Genomic DNA, 22,564 nt, shown 5'->3' on the forward strand with positions numbered 1-22,564 from the left:
ACATATATACTCTGCTTTCCACACAGAAATTAGAATGTGTCAAACTCTCACAATATGTTGTCAAGGACATAAGCCTGAAAAAAGCAGGAAGCCCCAAAATACTTTTTAAATGATGATCTAGAGCTAAAAATGAGAACAAATCTTATTCTTTGGGTGGAACTATGGTCTACACCACAACTAACAAAATGATAACTAACTGAAATACACTGAAAGGTCTGTTCCTGTGTACATAAAACCTGAAGGAGAAAAGATAGGACAGAAATGCTATGGCAAAAGGAACAATAAGTTCACTAATAACTGAATATTATCTGCCAAGAGAGCCAACGGGCATTCTGACTAGATTAATGAAAAAGCACAGTGTCCAGAATTGGGGGGTTGGGAGGGGTGTTCCAGTTCCAATTTATTTGATGCTGGAGAACCGTACTCATGGTCAGACCAGAGAACAGACTGATAAACTGGACCTCATCAACAGAGAGCAATGCAGAAATCAGTAAGGGAAACTAGGATCTTACACAGAAGGGGGTCAGTGGAACCCATTAGAGCTGCCTCGAAACCATGTATTCCTCAGTAATTAACTGTACTGACTCAAGTGCCTGCCATGATGGGCCCACAGCAGAACAGATTCCAGCACAGGAAAGGGCCCGCACCCGAGTGGTGCAGAAATGGACCAGCCATATCACCATCTTCTAGAATGCTTACTGGAAATGCGTATGGCCGGCCCCACCTCATGCCGTATGACTCAGAAATTCCAAGGTGTAAGCACATGCATTGTTTTAAAGTATGCCAGGAGGCACTGCTAATGCTGGGAGCCACCGTGGGGCCTTTATAATTATCTCTACAAGCCTAGAATTCTATGATTCACTTAATAAACCACAGTAATTAAAACTGTAGCATTCTTTTCTACACAGTAAAGTAATATAGCAATTGATTATTTTGCCATTTTCTCAGCATATTAGAGGAATTTCTAAACTAACAAACTACAGAGGAGAAGGAAGCCATTTTTTCTTGTGCTGAAGATTATGAATAGCGGCGTGTTGGCATGCATTTTATATATGTTACCAGTGGTTTATATATATAACCGCTTTCAGTTAAAGAAGCAAATCACACTTGACACATGTAAAAACGCTTTTTAAAAAAGAACAAAATCTAGACAAGTTAATTTCCACCATTCTCCTTAACTGCAAAAAGACTTACCGGTAGTAATGAAGAAGTATTAATAATCCCTCTAATTGTTTGTGACACTTTGAGCAAACATTATCCAAGCACCCACTGTGTTCTGCAGGCCAGTAATAAACAGAAAGGACAGATGCTGCATTCTGGAGTGTTTAGTCTAAGATAGATGAACTGGTACACACAGGCACAAGAAAACCTAATTGTAAAAATTCAATTTAAGAGCAACACAAATGACATTACATACTTACTAAAGGAGATTTTGAACTATAGAGGGAAATCTCTATTCTTTATTTTTACTGAGGTAGAAGCAAATGCCTACCTCATTTGTTTTTAAGGATAGCTGAATGTTAAATTGACTAACTGGATAAGTATACTGTGGTTGTGTAAGAGATGTTACCTTTTAGGAAGTACACATTCAAGTATTTAGGGGTAAAGGGCCATGATGAATGTAACTTACCCTCAAGTGGTTCAAAAGAAGTGTGCATGGGTGTGTGCGTGCAGAATGATAAAAGAAAAGAAAGGGAAGGAACGAATACAAATACATAACAAATGGGATAGAAAGTTAACAAATCAATCTAAATAAAGCTATATAGATTTTTTATAATATTTTTATTTTTAGAACGTTTCTGTATGTGTGACTTTTATTTCCAAATAAAGCTTTAAAAAAGAGGAGGAGGGAGCCCGGCCGGCGTGGCTCAGTGGTTGAGTGTCGACCTATGCACAGTTCAATTCCCAGCCACATGTGCCCAATCAGGGCACATGCCCGGGTTGCAGACTCAATCCCTGGTGTGGGGCGTGCAGGAGGCAGCCGACCAATGATTCTCTCTCTTTCTCTCTCTCTCTCTCCCTCTCCCTTCCTCTCTGAAATCAATAAAAATATATATTTTTTAAAAGAGCAGATAAGTATGTATGTAAAATAGCTGCTAACCTGTCTGGCAAACAGAAGGCATTCAAAAAATGATAGACATGTCGCTATAACTGACTTCACACCTGCCTTGAGTGCAGATGAGCATTAGCGTTGGTATTAGATTACATACAAGTATTTACTGAGAGTCCAGATGTAAGGTGCTCTGCTAGACACTGCAGTGAACAACCTCAGAGAAGTCAAGCAGCCGCTTACACACTCAGGAGTCAGACAGTAACAATGAGAGACAAGACAGCAAGTTCAGGAAGCAAAGAAACTAACATCAAGTGCAAATCAACATCACCTCTTTCCTGTGTGATCTTAGACAAGCAATTTAATAGCTAGGAACATCTCTATAGGTAGCACATCAAAAGGTAGAAACATCTATTTCACAAGGTAGCCATGAGAATAAAGTAAGATGTACGAAAAGTTGCTCTGTAAGCTCAGAAGTATTATAAATATGTTAGCTCTTACTGTATTGTATGTAGAGAAATGTAGGGAGATAAAACTTCTACACAGTAATCATAATGCAAACAGAGTGAGTGCCACAGGAGAAGATTACATCCTGCTGGGAGGGAGCAGAGGAACTCTTCATGGAGAAGGTAGTTCTTGGGATGGAGCTTAATGGGTGGATGGGCAGAAAATCGAAGTGACAGAGAGGAGGAAGGAGGATTCAAGGTTAAAGAGATAACCCAGCAAAGGCATGAAAAAGAGTGTTAGGCACCGAAGATTTAACAAAGGTTTTGCAGGAATCTAGGAAACAAATAACAGATAACCGGAAATAAATGAGAATGAACTGGAGAAGGCTTGCCGAACTCCTGTGAAGGCCCAGACATGTGACTCATTACTCATCTGGACCCAGTTGTAGCACCAGGATTCTCATCTTCCCTTGCCAGAACCAACAGAACTTCACTATCCAAAACTATAAAGTTTTCCAAAATAAGGCATGCTGTTCCAGAGGAAATAATTTCAGCAAGACATACAATACACACACTATGAAAGGAAATGTTTTCTGTCCCACGAAAAATTCAATCCCAACGAAAATGAAGATAATCCAAAAGAGTTTATAATCTGCATCTGGCTTTGCAACATTAGTTCTTTTCAGTGAGGAACCTCCAAATCACATTTCCTCAAGCCAATATTAAAGTAAGAAAATTCTGCCCTGGCCAGTGTGGTTCCGCTGGTTGAGGGTCATCCCATGCACTAAAAGGTTGACGGTTCAATTCCCGGTCAGGGCACATGCCCAAGTTGTGGGTTCAATCCCCAGTCAGGGTGCATATGAGAGGCAACCAATCAATGCTTCTCTCTCACAACAATGTTTCTCTCTCTCTGTCTCTCCTTCCTCTCTCTCTAAAACCCAATAAAAAAAATTTAAAAACACATTTTTAAAGTAGGAAAATTCCTTAACTACCAACCAAAAAATCATCAAAAGTGATTACTGAGAACTAAAGTCAAATTTTCTTTGTCAGTTTGACAGACTTTCCTAGAATGTGGCTTTATTCAAATTACATACTGTGATCAAATTTACATTTTACCCACAATACACAGCTTTGTTTTTTAAGAGAATGTCCTTTTGTTGTTTTTATAATCCTTTGACTTGCATGCTGTGAAATAACAATAATTACTCCATCATGTTTTATATTTTTGCATGAATAGCTTTGTAAAGATTTAGGAAGAAAGCTATATAAAATGTGCTGTAACTATAGCACACTAAAATTCTAACTATTTTAATGCCTTTAACTGAGTAGTAAATTTTAAAAGACCATAGATCATTGAAAATTATATGGAAATAATCTCAGATCATCTATCCCAACTTTCTCATTTGAAAGACAAGGAACCTGGAAGGTAGGAAAATTAAGGAACTTCCTTCCAATATACTGCTAGCTAGGTGGGAGCAGATCTAAAATTTAGAAGTCAAGTGTTTTGGCACCTGATGCTGATGACACCAGATGCCATCCTGGACTTCATTCTGATGACACAACTTCAAGAAAAACCAAAACCACCCATGAATCTATGTTTACTTTTTAAAAAACAAAAACAACAAAAAAACTCCAAAGTTTTGCCATTGTTTTGGAGAAAGCAATGAATGACCTTATACTTACTGTCTGCTCCCCAAAATCTCCAACCATATTGGGATACTGCAAAATACTCAACCTTTAAATCCCTATACCGGTTTAATAATTTAAAAAAGCAAATACTACTGTATTAATGAAGTCTTCCCATGGGACACACAAAGCCATTCCTATGCTGCCTTCATGGCCATGAATGAGCCAGCATGTACAGCCTCCTCACCTGAAACAAGGCAGGCAGTGGGTAAGAGGAACTCGGAGAATAAAACTCTGCAGGTCTGGCATTCTAGGCAGCCTGCTCCGCACCAAAGACAAAGCCATGATTGATCACAAATGTAACTCAACTCATAATTAAAAGAAATCAAAGGAAGGCAAATCTAGAAACCTGGTTCACAGATCAATTCCTAAAATCAACAGAGAGGTCTTTTACACAAAGAGGTTCCCATGACTCATTATCTAATGTTACCGCACTGTAGAACTACATTTTCATATCAAACTGACGCTCCTCCCTGAGTGTGGCGAGGATGCTACAACCACAATTCAGCTGTGGAACTCAGCTCCATTTAAAATTCCTCCAAACAGCCGCACTCTGCACTATGTAATTAAGTAGACGTTTAGTAAGAGCACCTCTGTGCAGACCTCACAACTACCAAAGTGTCAGCCTACTTTTTGTTTCTCCTTCAGAATAAGGCAAAAGTTCCGTTTATATAGCCTCTCGAGTCATAGGTCCTTCACACCAACAAAGGGGCGGACCAGAGGTACTCGGTACTTCTAGAGTCTTAGGTCTGATCACTGTGAAGCAGAAATGAGGCTTTGGTGGGAAAGGACTTTCCACAGTTAACAAAATTTGCTTCTAATCTGATAAAACTCACGTTTGTGCCACTTTTGAATTTATAACAAAACTCTTCAAAATATACTAATTGGTCATCAACAAATGAAACACTTATTACAATAAGAAAACTATACCCAATTAGTCACATAAAAACCTAACCAATAAAGTCCTTAAAACAGAATGATTTCCTTATAAAGCACAAGCAGTAAAAAGTTTCCAAGAGCTTAACTGAATTGTATAGCTAGAACTCATATAAAATGAGTATTTATAAACATTCTTCTTGAAAAATGGTGCCTTATAGGTAAACAATTTATTCATTATTTGCATATATTTAAATGCATTCACTACACTGAATGCAAAAATTAATATTTTAAATTACTTTCAGTATGTCACTTTTAGATAGCTGCACAGATCCAATATAACTATTAATCGTGGCAGCCAAGGGAAACAGAATTATTTATGGCTAATTAACAATCTGTATACATCAAAGCACTGAAAAAGTCAGAAAGGGCTTACTTGCTACGCCTGATGCAAGTCCATACAGCAGTCCTCCCCCATCCGACTGCTGAGGGAAAACATGGGCGCCTGGGGGAGGTGGCTTTTCTTGTCTGATGAAGTTATACAATAAAGTTTTCACAAGTTTGCTGGTGTATGGAAGACTACAGAAGGAAAAAAGAAGACAATCACACTCATACTTATGGGAGTCATCTGACTGCATATAATAATAACCTATATAATCTAGTAATACAAAAGATTAGCATAATTCAAAGAAGTCTAGCATGGTCACATGATAGTGAAGACCATCAGACTTGAGGCTTAACTCTGGCTTCTCCTTACTATGCCATAGATCATTGGTCAAATCACTTCCACTCCTGAACTCACCTTATTTGTAATCTGTATAACAGGTGAGATATTACAAATTCAGTATATAATACAGTAACTGGCACTTGAAGGGAGGTAGTAATATAGCATTAGCAGGGAAAAGCAATAATACAAAAGAGTATACTTTTTAAGCATGAAGTTCTTCAATTAGTGCATGCATACAAAAATATATCTGTATGTATACAGATTTTGTAAACGTTATACTCTTTGTTTCTAAGTAATGAGATGAGGAGAAGGGAGAAAAAAAAAATAGGTGAAAAGGGATGTGTGTCCACAAATTGGTGATAGATCAGTTCCTGCAATATAGAGAAAATTTCTTAATAGACTCTTGAGCCAAAGCTCAGGCCTTTCCCCTATTATCAGTGAAGGTGCCATGAAGAAAAAAAAGGTAGTTAAGAAGGATGAAAGTCCCTGAGAACTTTAATTAAAGCTACTCTGTCTTTGTCTTACATTCCAAAACTCTGTGAAGACTGTACCAATAGAAGATGCGTGTGCGTGTGTGTGTGTGTGTGTGTGTGTGTATTTAATTTATTCCCATCCCCACCCACTAGAAGACTGTAAGCTTCTGTTCAGAGTATAGCCCCACATCCTAACATGCCTAGCACATGGTTAGCACACAATAAAGATGTATTGACTAAATGAAAGTAGGTACAGTCAAAAGGTTATGTGGAAGTAGTAAAAAGGGAAAGACACAAAAATAATTTCAATGAACAAATATTACTGGATGACTGCTTAGACATAGAGAATGACAGAGAAGAAAGATGACTTCAAAGTTTTAATTCTACAAAGAAATCACTACAGAAAGCAATGGAGCTGGGGAGTAACGGGGGCAGGAAGGATGGACAGTTTGGACAAAAAAGGAGAATCTAGTTCCTCATGTGTTGAGTTTGAGGTGCTGACAGAACAACTAGAGGAGTGTCTGATGGGAGATATAAAACAATACAAGGTAAGAGGCCAGGCCAGACGGCTCAGTTGGTTAGAGCATCAGTTGGTTAGGCCAAGGTTTGGGGTTAGATACCCAGTCAGGGCACATACAAAAATCAACCAATAAATGCAATAAATAAGTGGAACAACAAATCTCTCTCTCTCTCTCTCTCTCTCAAAAATCAATCAATAAATAAAAATTTTAAAAATACTACGGGGATAAGACCAAAAATATAGATTTATACAATAAAAAAATAGACAAATCTATTTTTTGTTTACTTTTCAAATATTCATTTATAGTTGACATTCAATTTTATTTTATATTACTTTCAGGTGTACAGCACAGTGGTTAGACAACCATATAATTTACAAAGTCGTCCCCCCAATATTTTCAGTACCCACCTGGCACCATACATAGTTATTACCATATTATTGACTATATTCTCTATGTTGTACTTTACATCCCCATGACTATTTTGTTAAAAACCTGGACAAATTTAGTCTTGGCTGGTTTGGCTCAGTGGTTGGAGCACTGGCCTTCAAACTGAAGGATCTTGGGTTCAGTTCCAGTCAAGGGCACGTTCCTTAGCTAAAGGCTCCATCCCAGCTCTGGTTGGGGGAGTGTGGGAGGTGGTCACTTTCCCTCTCTCTCTCTCTCTCACTGCCTTTCTCCCACCCCCTTCCATTTAAAATAGAAACATACCATCGACCTCGCATCAAATACTTGTGACTAATGCTCTGTCGCAAAACTTCCTTGTGATATAGTTGACAGGAAAGGAAAACAACCATTGTTGATATAGCTTCCACTGATATTTCATATGTAAGGTCTCTGGAGAAATAGAAAACAAAACAGAATAATGGATCAGTTTGGAACAGTTAATATATTGCTCTTTTCTGAATTTAAAAACTCAAATCTAAATATTCAACATGTTTATATTATAAAAAAATACTAATATGTTTAACATAAAAATTAAATTAAGAAAAAAATATGAAACTGTTCCCCAGTCATTAGCTCTTACACTTGGGTCAGGTATCCCATTACTTCCCTATTTTCCCATTCCCATCTCCTACTGAATGACAAGTCTATTTATTAGAGCATAATGGAAACAATTTCCAGCAGTACTCTGTTCAGTTGTAACTCAGAAACAAATATTCAGATTATAAAACTGAAGAGACATCAGTGTAGGAAAGAAAACAATGCCTTTGCAAGTTGACAGTCACTTTCCAATGAGAACAATGGCATGTCCTACACTCCTGTCTCTAGTGCCCTCATTCTCAAGGCCAACTCTGCACGTTCAGCAAAGTATGCACACTAAACAAATTATTCCTGTCTTATATGCAGATTTTGTTTGGAAAGGAATACTCTCGTCCCTTCCCAAGATCATTATTCCCTTTTAGAAACAAATCTTATCGCATCTCAGCCATTTGGCTAAGATCAAGGGTAGAAACAAATCTTAGATCAAATAAAAAGGAAACGAAATTTTTCTGAGAAGGAGCACAAACAGGAATAAATGCATTAAGAAATCTTCAGTTATTATAAAAATTGAAACACGATTATCATGTGGAATAGTTAGCCCAGGAAAATAGAAATCTCAACAACACAGCAAAAATAAAGTAATAACTCCAGAAGAACATAAAAATATTTTATGGAACTGAAATATTCATGGAAAGCCCAAAGAAAAACACTATCTACTTAAATGGGGCTTATTAAACAAATTAAAGATGACTTAATGCTAGAACTAGGCAACCTTAAATTCTACCAGATATTTTAAGGACAGAATTATAGTGCTGACAGAAATATCTTCTCAATACAAAGTATACAAAACTCAAGAGGCCCATTCAATTGATCTAATGCCATGCAATACTGCTGTAGTAATAAAAACAGCACACAAAAATAAACCAATGAAACCCAATTGAGAATTAAATATATAGTCAGACCTGTGTATATATGAAAGCAATATATAATAAAGATGGATCCAGAAAATAATGGAGAAAAAACAAATTGTACAGAAGATGGTACTAGGAAAATATGGGCCCATTTCATAAAGAAAAATAATGATGGGTCCCTAACTTACTACCTACTATCAAAGACCTACTACGGATGAATTACAGACTTAGATGTGAATGGCAAAACTAAAGTTAATACAAGAAAATGTATACTGATAATTTGTAACATCAGCATAAGAAAGGACTTCTTAAATAAAAGCCTAAGAGCACAAAGTCGAGAAACAAAGGCATTTAATTACATCAAGATTAAAAATGATTGATTGCTCAACAAATGAAACTTGGATAAAGTTAACAGATAGATGATAGATTGGAGGGAAAAACAAAAACTAATATCTAGAATGTTATAAGCAATCCCTGCAAATGGCAAAAAGAGGCAAGAACTCCACAAGAAAACAAGAGTGGAAAATATAAAGTCACTTTGAAACAATATGCTATCCCTTTATGCCCTAGAAAATGTAAAGGAGTGGCAGGCATATGATGACATATAAGCCCTCATGTACTGCTCATGGGAGTATTAACCAGTCATTTTAGAAAACAACTTATAACCCACTATACGTATACACACCAAAGAAAAATTCACAGAAATATGCCTCACTGTGAAGACACTTCCTAAATGACCCTAATCCCTACTTCCTGATATTCATGATCTTATGTAGTTTCCTCCCCTTGGATCTGGTGACTGACTCGCTTCTAACAAAGCGAATACAGTGATAAGGTGCCACTTCTGAGATATGAGCTTACAAACAGATAATGGCTTGTGCTGGGCATGCTCTCATTCTTCTATTTGCTTTATCTGAGGAAAGCCAGCCGCCTTGCTGTGAGCTGACCTATGAAGAAGTTCACCTGGAATTAAGGGAGGCCTCCAGCGAGGAACAGAGGTCCTCAGTCCAACAACCCTAGAGGAATTGAACCCTACCAAAAGCCAATGAGAAATCTAGGAAGTAGGTCCTTCCTAGTTGAGGCTTCAGATGAGACCACAGCCCCAGCGATAAACTCAACTGCAACATCATGAGACACTTGAGTCTGAGGCACCAAGCTATGCTGTGCCCAGATTCCGGACCCGAAAAGCTGTGAAACAATGTTGTTTTAAATGGCTAAAACTAAGGAGAATTTATTATGCAGTAATAGAGAGATAATATACAGACATTCCTCATTTGTGGTGTTGCAGTCCAGGTGACCATCTCTGCAGAACTGGTTAAAATGTGGATGCACACAAGGGAGCAGTTTGAACAGCAACACTAAGTTGTTCATTTAGCATCAGAGGTAACTCTTAGCAGTTCTGAGAGGAAAAACTAAAAAACTGAATGAGTTCTGTAACACAATTCTACTTATGTACATTAAAAATATATGTACACCTAAGAATATTTTGTACTTTGACACATACACATGATAAATACATGCATTAAACACATTAAAATGGCTACTTATGGAAAGGAACTTAGTTGAACTTATCATAGTAGGAACTTAACAAATATTAAATGGAATGAACAAACCATCTACAATTCCGTACTTAACAAATTTAATTTGCTAAAGTTATCTGCTTTGAGAAGTTGAATGCTTCATTAGTTTTTACATTGTTGCCATTTGCAAATCACCACAAACTTAGCATGAAACAGCACACATCTGCTACCATCCAGTTCTGGAGTTGCAGTGCAGGTTTTAAGGGGTTAAAATCAAGGTCTCAGCAAGCTGCTCTCTATTCAGAGGCTCTAGGGAAGAATCCATTTCCTGCTGGTTTGGGTTATTCACAGGATTTAGCTCTTCCTGGCTATAAAACCAGGGTCCCCCCTTTCTTGCTGCCTGTAAGCTGAGGGCACTTCCCAGCTTATAGAGGTCGCCTCATTCTGTGACTCATGGATCTCTTCCTCCACCTTCAAAGTCAATAATGGCTTTGAATGACTCCTCATATTGCTGCTCTCTGACCTACCCTTTGGTTTCCTCTTCCACCTTAAGGACTCATGTGATTAAATTGGGCCCACTTGGAAAATGAAGGACAGTCTCCACATCAAAGGCCCTTAGCTTTAACCACATCTACATCCGGTAGAAGATGTTTTCTTCTATTCCTATTTTGCTGAAAGTTTTTTCATGAATGAAAGCTGAATTGGTCAAATGCTTTTTCCACATTTACTGAAATATCATATGGCTTTTCTTGTTTTGTCAATGTGGCATATTATATTGACTGATGTCCAAGTGTTTAACAATATTGCATTCCTGAGATAAGCCCCACTTGGTCATAATGTAATATCCTTTTCATATATTACTAGATGCAATTTGCTAATTTTTTAAATTTTTTTATTGATTTAGACAGAGAGAAGGAGAGAAGAGGAGAAGGAGGGAGGGAGGGAGAGGGCGAAAAAGAGGGAAAGAGAAACATCTATTTGTTGTTGCACTTACTTACGCATTCATTGGTTGATTCTTGTATGTGCCCTGACCGAGTATCGAACCCACAACTTGGCGTATCAAAACAATGTTCTAATCAACTGAGCTATCCAGCCAGGACAATTTGCTACTTTTTAAAAATATATCTTTCTGCCGAAACCGGTTTGGCTCAGTGGATAGAGCATCGGCCTGCAGACTGAAAGGTCCCAGGTTCGATTCCGGTCAAGGGCATGTACCTGGGTTGCGGGCACATCCCCAGTAGGAGATGTGCAGGAGGCAGCTGATCGATGTTTCTCTCTCATCGATGTTTCTAACTCTCTATCTCTCTCTCCCTTCCTCTCTGTAAAAAATCAATAAAATATATTTTTTTTAAAAAATATATATATATCTTTCTGCTTTCTTTTTATATAATGTCACTATCAGGCTTTAGTATCAGGGTTATGCTGGCCTTGTAAAATAAGTTATCTAACTGCTTTTGAAACACTTTTATTGAAATATGTACTTCATGATGTAATATTAAGCAAAGACAGCAGAATAATATGCATCATGTGAATGAATATAGATGCAGATGTTAATATGCAAAAAATAAAAATAGGAATCCTGGAAGATGAGATTATGGGTAACTATTTTACTTTTTTAATATATTTTTATTGATTTCAGAGAGGAAGGGAGAGGTAGAGAGAGATAGAAACATCAATGATGAAAGAGAATTACTGATCAGCTCCTGTTGCCTCCACAGGCCCCCACCAGGGATTGAGCCTGAAACTCGGGTATGTGCCCTGACCAGGAATCGAACCATGACCTCCTGGTTCATAGGTTGATACTCAAACACTGAGCCATGCTAGCCAGGCTATTTTATTATTTTTAATTTAAAAATTTTAATTGAGTTTATTGGGGTGACATTGGTTAATAAAATTATATAGGCTTCAGGTGTACAATTCTGTAACACATCATCTGTATACTGTATTATGTGTTCACCACCTCAAATCAAGTCTCCTTCCATCACCATTTATTTCTCCTTTACCTCTTCTACCTCCTCTGCCCCTCCCTTTCCCTCTGGTAATCATACTGTGTCTATATTTACTCATATTTTTAAAATAGGAAGAGCATAAAGAAAATGAGAGAAACATTTGCTTCAAACTGGTTGTCTCAACAGGGAAATTTCCTGAAAAAAATAATATCATAAAAGATGATCTGAGGATAATATCTAGTCTCATTTTGACCACATATATTTTATGAACACTTTCATGTGTTTAGATTTTTGACCAATATAAATATATCATCTATTTGAAAATTAAATTAATCAAGAACTAAAAATAGAGGCTAGTCATTAAATTGAACTTTATTGATTAAAATCTGATGACATATTGAAATAAAAGCAAACAAAAAACTGAGTCTCATTGTGGCATACTGTAGGAGTCATCGGCCCAAAATGAGAAAACCTGGGACCTGCTTCCACGTTCCCTATTAAACTCTGTTCTCTTCAGCAAATAACTACCTCTGGGTCTCCAATTTCTTATCTGTAAGTAAGTATTTTACACCAAATTATCTCAAATGCCATTTCTTGCTATAAGTTTCTATAATGCTGAAAAAAAGAAATTCAAGGCAATGTTAGGTTCTCACGAAAACAAAATTTCAATTATATTAATTGGACTATCTTACGTGCCAAATAATCAAGGAGAAGAGCCAGACAGACCAATACTTGAAATAAACCAAGGTTCTACCATGCTGAGTGTGGTGGTTTTTAAAAGATGAAAAATGTTTTAAGCCAACAGATCTTTCTTGTTTTAATGTCCTTGTATAATCTTCAGAAGATTTTCATTACACAATCACCAAAACAAAGTCAACTTTAAAAAGCCAAAGTGTTGCTTTGGCTCCATATTATCCCAAGAACTTTCCACCATCTGGCTGAAAATGTCCTAGAACAAACTACTGTTGGAGCAAGTTATTAATTTCATGTGAAGAAAAAAAAGACAAGCGCATGACCTTGCGCTGCTCTGCTAGGGCCGAGTGGAACATTTGGATAAAGACAAAAGCCTTCATGAAATGGGTGTTAGTGTTGGCAAAGGGCAAAGTCAACGAACACAGAGGAAAAAAACATCCTCCTCTGACTTACTACTGGTAAGAAAGGGACAGCACTGTAAGTGGGACACAAGTTTAACAAAACAACCAACAAGTTCAAAGGATTAATACCTAAGTTCAGAAATGTCACTGTCTTGCCAACATGGAGAGTCTAAAAGTAAAATATAAGGAAAGATTAAAAAGTGGTATAATATATTACAGATACTGCCAATAGCAGTGATGGCTAGTTTTAAAAGTCAGCAACATCAAAGACATGGTAATACTACTCATTTATAATAAGTCTTATCAGGGCAACAGACAGTGCCTGGAGTTAGGAGTAAGAAAACATGGCTGTTAGTCTCAGAACTGTCGCTTGTTACCTCTACAGTTACCTTAACTGTCAACTTCATCATTTGTACAAACTAAGGAAGTGGACAAATAAACTCAAATATCCACTCCATGCTTTCATGGTTTCTCAGAAACCAATACTATGTATGTAATAATGCAGCGAATGTACAAATATAGCCACAAATTTTCTTGAAATAAAGTTCAACCACCAAAAAGAGCTCTTAAAAATATTCCTAAAAAATCAAAAATAAATACTGATTGATAAGATGGATACACAATAGCTAAGAAAATATATCAAAGCAGTTATGTGGTTATCCAAAATGCAATCATACCAACTTAAAATGTTGCATTCATAAAACAAGAAACAATGAGTAATAAAAAGCTCTCGGGAATTAAAAATGATTGTTAAACCTTTATCAAAAGTTAGAAATGGCTTTTAAATATATGAAGAGATATTCCACCTCACCTGTAATGAGAAAATGCATACAAGAATCACAGTCTGATTTCCATTTTTAACTTACAAAAAAACCTATAATACACAATATTCACAAGGGTCACTGAAATGGATTTTGTGGGAATACAATTTGTATAATCTCTGTAGGAGGCAGTTTTTTAAATCAAATTTATCATACTTTGTCAAATTTTAAAATGTACACATTTATTTTCAACTCTATATATGTACAATGACTATATATGTATACATGCATAAAGTGAATTTATGTGTATGAAATACATTCAGACAATGGAATATTATTCAGTGCTAAAAAGAAATGAGCTATTAAACCATTAACATGGAGTTAACTTAAATATATATTTAATACCAAAAGAATGAAGCCAATCTAAAAAGACTACATACTGTATGATTCCAACTATATGACATTCTAGAAAAGGCAAAACTATAGAGACAGTAAAAGGATCAGTGGTGGTCAGGGTTGAGCAGATGGAGGAGAGAACAGGTAGAGCACAGGATTTTTGGAGAGTGAAACTACTCTTATGATACTATAATGATGGATACATGTCATTATACATTTCTCACACCCATTGAATGTACATTATTCATAGGTGACATGATCTTGTACAAAGAAAACCCTAAAGACTCCACCAAAATACTACTAAATTTAATAAATAAATTCAGCAAAAGTGACAGGTTACAAAATTAACATCCAAAATCAATGACATTTTTATACACCAATAATGAACTCTCAGAAAGATAAACAAAACAAAAACCAATCACATTATCCATTGCTATATAAAAAAAAAAAAAGATACCTAGAAATACATTTAATCCAGGAAGTAAAACACCTATACTCGAAAAACTATAGGACATTGAAAAGAGAAATAGAGTCCCGGCAGGCGTGGTTCAGTGGTTGAGCATCGACTTATGAACCAGAAGGTTCCTGGTCAGGGCATATGCCCAGGTTGTGGGCTTAATCTCTAGTGTGGGGCACACAGGACGCAGCCAATCAGTGATTCTCTGTCATCACTGATGTTTGTATCTCTCTCATTCTCCCTTCCTCTTGGAAATCAATAAAATATATATATATGTTAAAAATGGGCAAAGGACTTAAATAGACACATTTCTCCAAAGAGGATATGCACATGGCAAAGGGACATATAAAAAAATGCTCAAAGTCATTAACCATCAGAGAGATGCAAATTAAAATGACAATGACCTCACACCTGTCAGAATGGCTACCATCAACAAATCAACAAGTGACAAGTAAGGCTAGGATGTGGAGAAAAGGGAACCCTAATATACTACTGATGGGAATGCAGATTGGTGCGTTCACTATGGAAAACAGTGAGGAGTTTCCTCAAAAAATCAAATATGGAACTGCTGTTTGAACCAGCAATCCCACCTCTAGGAATATATCCTAAGAATCCCGAAACACCAATCAGAAAAAAATATATGCACCCCCATGTTCATAGCAGCGTTATTTACAATAGCTAAGATCTAGAAACAGCCCAAGTGCCCATTACAGTAGATGAGTGGATAAAAAAGCTGTGGTACATTTATATAATGGAATACTATGCAGCTGTTATAAAGAAGGATCTCTTACCCTTTGCTAGGAGCTGGAGATTATAATGCTAAGCGAAATGAGCTGGTCAGAGAAAGACAAGTATGTGATCTCACTTATATATGAAATCTAATTAACAAAATATACTGATGAACAAAATAGGTCCAGAGGCATGGATGCGTGGAACAGACTGACAGATCTCAGAGGGGAGAGGAGTGAGGGGGCAGAAAAAAATTAACCAAAAAATATATATATATACATATATCCCATGGACATAGACAATAGTGTGGTGAAGGTCTGGGGTGGGGCAGGGGCTTGGTGGAGGGCAGTAAAGGGGGGTGGGGAATGGGAGACATCTATAATACTGTAAAAAAATAAAAAGATACAGTAGTTGGGAGAAACTGGCTGATGGGTAAAAATAAATAAATAAATAAATAAATAAATAAATAAAAGTTAGGATCATTAAAAAAGAATCAACCAATGAATGCATAAATAAGTGGAACAAATCAATGTTTCTCTCTCCCTTCCTCTATCTAAAAATCAATTTTAAAAGAAGAATGAGCACTGTTTATGCCTGGTGTTCTCTAAAGCTGAGATGGCAGCCAAGCACCGGCTCTCTGAGAGTGTAGGGTTGCTATTAATCACATGGCATCTACGAGCGGCACCTCAGTGATGCTTATTTACCTGTGGCCTGTTATTACCTCCAAGGCCCAGAAGAGCCTCGTTTCCACCTTCTTTGAAGACCAAGCTGAAGTGAAGAGGGAACATGGAAAGCAATTCCTAAGATCTAAGAGGACATGAGAGTAAAATCTGTCTGCTAGTGATTAAGAGGCCTGAGACAGTAACTGGGGAACTGGCCTACAAGCTCTAGAGTCTGCTCTGGAATCGGAGAACCAGTTAACCAAGCTCCTGCTAGATGTGAAGACTCTAGCTCAGTGATGGCGAACCTTTTGAGCTCGGCATGTCAGCATTTTGAAAAACCCCAACTTAACTCTGGTGCCGTGTCACATATAGAAATTTTTTGATATTTGCAACCATAGGAAAACAAAGACTTATATTTTTGATATTTATTTTATATATTTAAATGCCATTAAACAAAGAAATATCAACCACAAAAATAAGTTCGCGTGTCACCTCTGACACGCGTGTCATAGGTTTGCCATCACTGCTCTAGCTTCTGCCAACAATGACATAAATGTCTTATGCTTCTTGGGAAAGAACCTGGATGAAGAGAAGAGTAACACAAACTACCTGCAACATCAGCTAGCATATCGTAAGAAATTAGAAAACCAGGCCCAGGGAGGGAGAAGCCCCATTGAAAACGCCTGCTGAAGTGTTAGGTAAATCGACCCAACATCTGAAGGCAACAGAGCAAGTAAATATTCCCACTATAGGAGGTCCCCAAATTAGCTATTTCCGAATCTTAATCTTCTCCATTGGTCAGAAGACTGCTTTCCTTCATTGGTGTGTATACAAATAAATCTGGTTTTGCATTATTAAAAAAAATGTACAACACTCACTAAGAGTGAACCCTAATTCACACTATGACTTTGGGTGATAATGATGTGTCAGTGGAGGTTCATTAACCCTAACAAATGTATCACTGTGGTGTGAGATGTTTATAGTGAGGGAGGCTGTGCATGTGTGAGGTGAGGGGGCATATGGGAAGTCTGTACTTTCTGCTCAGTTTTGCTGTGAAACTAAAACTGCTCTGAAAAATAAAAGCCTATTAATTTTTTAAGTGTTATATTATTTAGAAATATAAAGGTAGGATAATGGCAGAGGTTTATATAAACCACCAGAATCCCTAAAAATTGAAAATTATTATCTCTGGGGAGGAAAGGAAATAATGGAATAGGACAAAGAACATTTGTTCTCATCATAAGCCCTCTGAGCTACTTGATTTTTTTCCCCCTCAAACCATGTGCACGTATAGTAACAATTTAAAATAACTGTGTCAGCATCAATGGCTAATATTAAATATCCAGATACAATGTAATCTGAATTATGCCTGAAAAGCAATTATTTTATAAAAAATTAATTTAGCTCTAGCCAGTTTGGCTCAGTGGATAGAGCGTTGGCCTGTGGACTGAAGGGTCCCGGGTTCGATTCCAGCCAAGAGCACATGCCCAGGCTTCAGGCTCAATCCCCAGCAGGGGTTGTGCAGCAGGCAGCCAATCAATGATTCTTTCTCATCATTGTTTCTTTATCTCTCTCCCTCTCCCTTCCTCTCTGAAATCAATAAATATATATTTTTTTAAAGAGTGTGGCTATTTAAGTTTAAAAAAATAATTTATATAGGTGGCATAAAAAAATGAACTATTTATTGATAGAATTAAAATTCGCAGTCAATGTCAAATCACCTCATCCATATTTTGTTATTCATGTATTAATAACAGTAAAAGAGATTAACAAAAGCATTCTGTACGAGTTTTGCTTTTTTAAATGTAAAAATTCTTTGAAGGCAGAAGGGCAAGTTTACAGGGCTGATCTACCTAAGAATCCTGAAAGTGGCTTAGGAAAGTCACTTCCCCTCTCTCTACTTCAATGACACGTATAAAATGAAAGGGTTAGAATAAGGTTTTTAAAAAGCTTAATTCTACTTCTAAAAATCCAATGATTATATGACTCTAAATAGCCTGTAACTTATAAGGCAGTGGTTCTCAACCTTCTGGCCCTTTAAATACAGTTCCTCATGTTGTGACCCAACCATAAAATTATTTTTGTTGCTACTTCATAACTGTAATGTTGCTACTGTGATGAATCGTCATGTAAATATCTGATATGCAGGATGGTCTTAGGCGACCCCTGTGAAAGGGTCGTTTGACCGCCAAAGGGGTCGCGACCCACAGGTTGAGAACCGCAGTTAAGGAAATATGCATATGCAGGCAAAATGGCCAGGATTCAGGACTCTGCTTCTGCTAATCGTCCACACCTAGAACCTGTCCTCCCAAACAGCCAGAGGAACTCCTCGGAACAGCTTGATGCAAGAGAAACTGCCTTCAGTTCCCACACAGATCATTCAGCCTGTCCTTCTGAACCTGAGACATCCTATATCCTATGACCACTACACTTGTTAATGACCAAGTGCCGCTTCTTCTTGAGAAGTTTAAAATAGGAAAAATAACTCAGAAGCGAATTAATTCAATGTTTTCCTTGAATACTTAGTATGTGTAAGATAACACACTAGAGAGCATTTGAAACTTTTTTACAAAAACATCTTCAAGTACATTTCTTTTGTCCTCTACACTGTCCTGAGCACCAGAGTCGCAGTGAGAGCACCAGGCAGACCTCCGCGCAGGATGAGATGCTCCCTCTCCGCTGCGGCCCCGCCACGACAGTGAAGGACTTGCCTAGCTGTTCCTTCGATAGCCATGGGAACTGGTCTCTCAACTCATACACTTCAGGTTCCATGTCTAAAATACTGAACAACTAAACTCGAGTCTTCGAATGTATTTTCCAAGCCACCACCTATGACCTATTAACCCCGATTTTACAGTGAGAGACCTGAGGCCTGGAGGGACACTGATGGTTAGGGGTAGAGCTAGGCTTCAAACTCTACCTTCCGGATTCAGAACCAGAGGTGGTTTTTGCACTACAGGATACACCCTATACTTCTCGGCAACAGGTAGCTAAGCATTTATGAACAATGTGAGCACATATCTTTTAACATATTGTTTGTGGGTAGTTTTTATCGCACGCTAACAGGTGGCGCGGGCCATTTTTGCTAATTTTTTGCACAAATGGCAACGTTCAGTAAAATTACGATAACTTTAGTTTACGTATTTATACGTTACCCGCATTCTACCGCTAGTCTATTAAAAAACGTATTAATACGTGTCCCGCGCTCTACTACACTGGTAGAACGTATAAATACATAAAACGTGTAAACACGTTTCCCGCATACAATGTGTTAAAAGAAACATTTGTGGTGCTAGATATATTTTGCTCAGATTTCTTCAATAAACCAAGTTTAGGTTTACATATTAAAAATTATTTAACTGGAATTTTTCCCCCCAAGGCACCAGAAATCCATTTTCAAGCTAAAAATCTATTCTGAACTTAACATAAAAAAACTGTAATGGTACATAAAACACCATCATCTTTAATTCAGTGCTTATAATGTCATAAATGCCTAATTCCACCAGAAAGCTACAGGAGATGTTCACCTGACAGCACTGAAAACTTCAATGCTGACGGGCTTTAGCCGCCTGCCTGCCGAGGCTGTGTTTGGAGACGTATGTGGGGATCAACACGCAGGGATGTAGAAAGGCATTTCCCCAACAAGCGAGGCTCTTCTGTGCCAGCCCTGGGTCCCTGCAGTTCCTTCACTCTCTTCCAACAACTTGCAGACTCCAGAAGACTGTTTATGGCTCTTCAGGTTCTTAAACCACCTACTCAATGTTAGCGCCAAACGTTTTCCATATTCAAATTTTCCACATATTACATCTAAGCCAATACCTTTAGTCTAAGGGTTGAATCAATGTGCATTTGATATCATTTTATTACATTTCAATAACCCTGTGGATAAAGAGAATATTATAAAGATTCTTAATCAGTTTTATCCCCTCAAATACTTCCAAAATGTATTTTAGAGAAGTAGCTCTAAAAATATATTGTTTACATCCTAATAAACAGGGAAACCTAAACACACTCAAACCTTTACTCCTGCTAACATTCAAGTCTTGATGCCACTGAACAGCATAGCTTCCCAGCCCTAATTTCCCACAAACCCTCTGCTCTAATCAAACTAATGCAGTGTTCTCATTGCTCACACCCAAGAGAGCCCTTTCTGCCTCTTTAATGACCCAGCCACTGCTAGTCACTACGGCTGGAAATGACTGTAGCATTCAATTGCTCCTCTTACTGGGCTACCTTTCTAGGTATCTACCCATCCCGAAGCTCTTCAAAAGCCACTCCTTTCCTTGCCCAGGGCCTAGTACAGCACAGACACACAGTATATTCACAATGTATGTTTTTGAGGATGAACTCAATGAAAAAGAAAGTATAGTGTGAAGGGATAATTTGGAGCAACCGTGGGCAAACTACGGCCCGCAGGCCGGATCCGGCCCGTTTGAAATGAATAAAACTAAAAAAAAAAAAAGACCGTACTCTTTTATGTAATGATGTTTACTTTGAATTTGTATTAGTTCACACAAACACTCCATCCATGCTTTTGTTCCGGCCCTCCGGTCCAGTTTAAGAACCCATTGTGGCCCTCGAGTCAAAAAGTTTGCCCACCCCTGATCTGGAGACTACTGAGATATTAGCTGACTGTCCCTAAACTGTCCCACACTACTCAGCAGTTATAACTAATCAATCTTCCATTTCCTTAAACATTGTTAGATGTTATTTCTCAAGTGTTTCAGTCCCTAGTAGCCCCTTTCTACTACTAATAAGACATTGAATTTTTATAATATAATTATAAAACTGCAAAGGGCTTTGAGCCAGTATACTTGCAATGGAGCATGCCTTAGCACAATGCAGCCAAGATGCTGGGAAACAAACAAAATGCTGTAAGCACACAGAATAGGTTATGTCCCTACTGATTTGCTGATTCAACAAAAAATTTGTTGAGAATCAGGCTAACCAGAGTACTAGTGACACAGCAATGAGCAAAATAAATGCAGGCACAAGAAAAATCTTTGTTTTCATGGAGCTCACTTTCCGATTTTATTTGAGAAATACAAGTAAGAGAAAGAATAGATAATATGAAAAGTAGAGATGAGTATTCAGACAAAAAATAAAGTGTGATAAAAGGCCAGAGGGTGAGAGGGAAGGCAGAGCAGCTCTTTCTAAGAAGCAGACCTTTGAGCAGAAAGAAGCCTGATAGACATACGGTCAGGACATAAGCCTACAGAGATCTGAGGGGAGATATTTAAGGGCAAAGGCCTTGGAGGCAGGAGGAGGTGGGCAGGTTCCAAGTTAGCAAGGACACCAGCGTGGCTGAACTAGAATGAGTGGTGCGACAGGGTTAACAGACACCCTCTGTACTCGACAAAAAATAGAAACACACAATCCCCGAAAAGGGCAGTGAAGGTAATCACTTATGAAAATCTCATCTTCACCAGTACTTAACTTATGAAAAAACTAGGTAAGGTTTCTTAGATTAAATTATAATGTAAAAACCTGCAGGTGAGGGCCAGGCTGAGAATGAATGTTCACAGGCTGATGAAGGAGAATGCACCAATGGGCCCCAGAGGAAGAGGCTGCCTGTCTGGCCGGGGCCCACAGAAAGACCCACTCTGAGCAGATGTCCCAGGGACCTGTCAGAGTGGTGGCACCAGAGAAAAGGAGGAGGGCCTGTCCTGACAACGGCATCGTCATTTACCACTAACAGTGAGAGCTCTGAAAAAACTACAGCAACAAAAACAGGCCAAAAGACAGAAAAGGAAAAAAATCCAGTTCTAGCCACCAAAGCGACTTCTATTTCATAATTAAAAAGCATCACAAACAGTCTCCAAAACATAAGTTTGGGGTCCATACAATCTAACTGCGTCTGATGCTAGGACCCCACTTGACCTGCACCACTGGTGGAGTCCAGGGTCTCAGCCATTACAGTAACGCTAAGAGCTGACACACGGTCACACTCTAAGGGTGCTGCTTTCAGCTCTGTCCTGCCAACGCCTTCTTCTTAGGATCCCCTCTATTAATGTCCTGAGAAAAATACCTTTTCTTACTTTATTCCTTTTCCACTCACTTCCTTGAGATCAAGGAGCAGGTCTAATAATTATAGACAAGGCTTTACTTTTGGAAGACAATTCAAGTGGATCAACCCAATATAGACTGAAAAATGTCAAATCATAAGCCCATGCATGACCTAATATTTACTTTAAATATATAAATGCTGAGAGGAGTTCAGGAAGGAATCCTGTAAGAAGGGCAATTTTAACCTGACTGAAGATTAACATCTCAGAGAATTAATATTTTATCAAGAAATCCAAACTGCAATATTGACTTAAAAGTC

The 22,564-nt window shown here is 37.8% G+C and overlaps 1 protein-coding gene across 2 annotated transcripts in view; it reads right to left on the minus strand.

Annotated features, from left to right (window-relative positions):
- Window positions 1-22,564, minus strand: part of DYM (dymeclin) — a 252,328-nt gene that overhangs the window by 161,155 nt on the left and 68,609 nt on the right. For both annotated transcript variants that reach the window (XM_081097587.1, XM_081097586.1), the window contains exons 7-8: window positions 7,488-7,613; window positions 5,495-5,637 (exon numbers count right to left, since the gene is read on the minus strand). In XM_081097587.1, coding sequence (XP_080953713.1) covers window positions 5,495-5,637; window positions 7,488-7,613 — 269 coding nt within the window. The remainder of the gene's footprint in view (window positions 1-5,494; window positions 5,638-7,487; window positions 7,614-22,564) is intronic.

The sequence above is a fragment of the Myotis nattereri genome (assembly GCF_964212035.1).
Source record: "Myotis nattereri genome assembly, chromosome: 8".
Taxonomy (NCBI): Eukaryota; Metazoa; Chordata; class Mammalia; order Chiroptera; family Vespertilionidae; genus Myotis; species Myotis nattereri.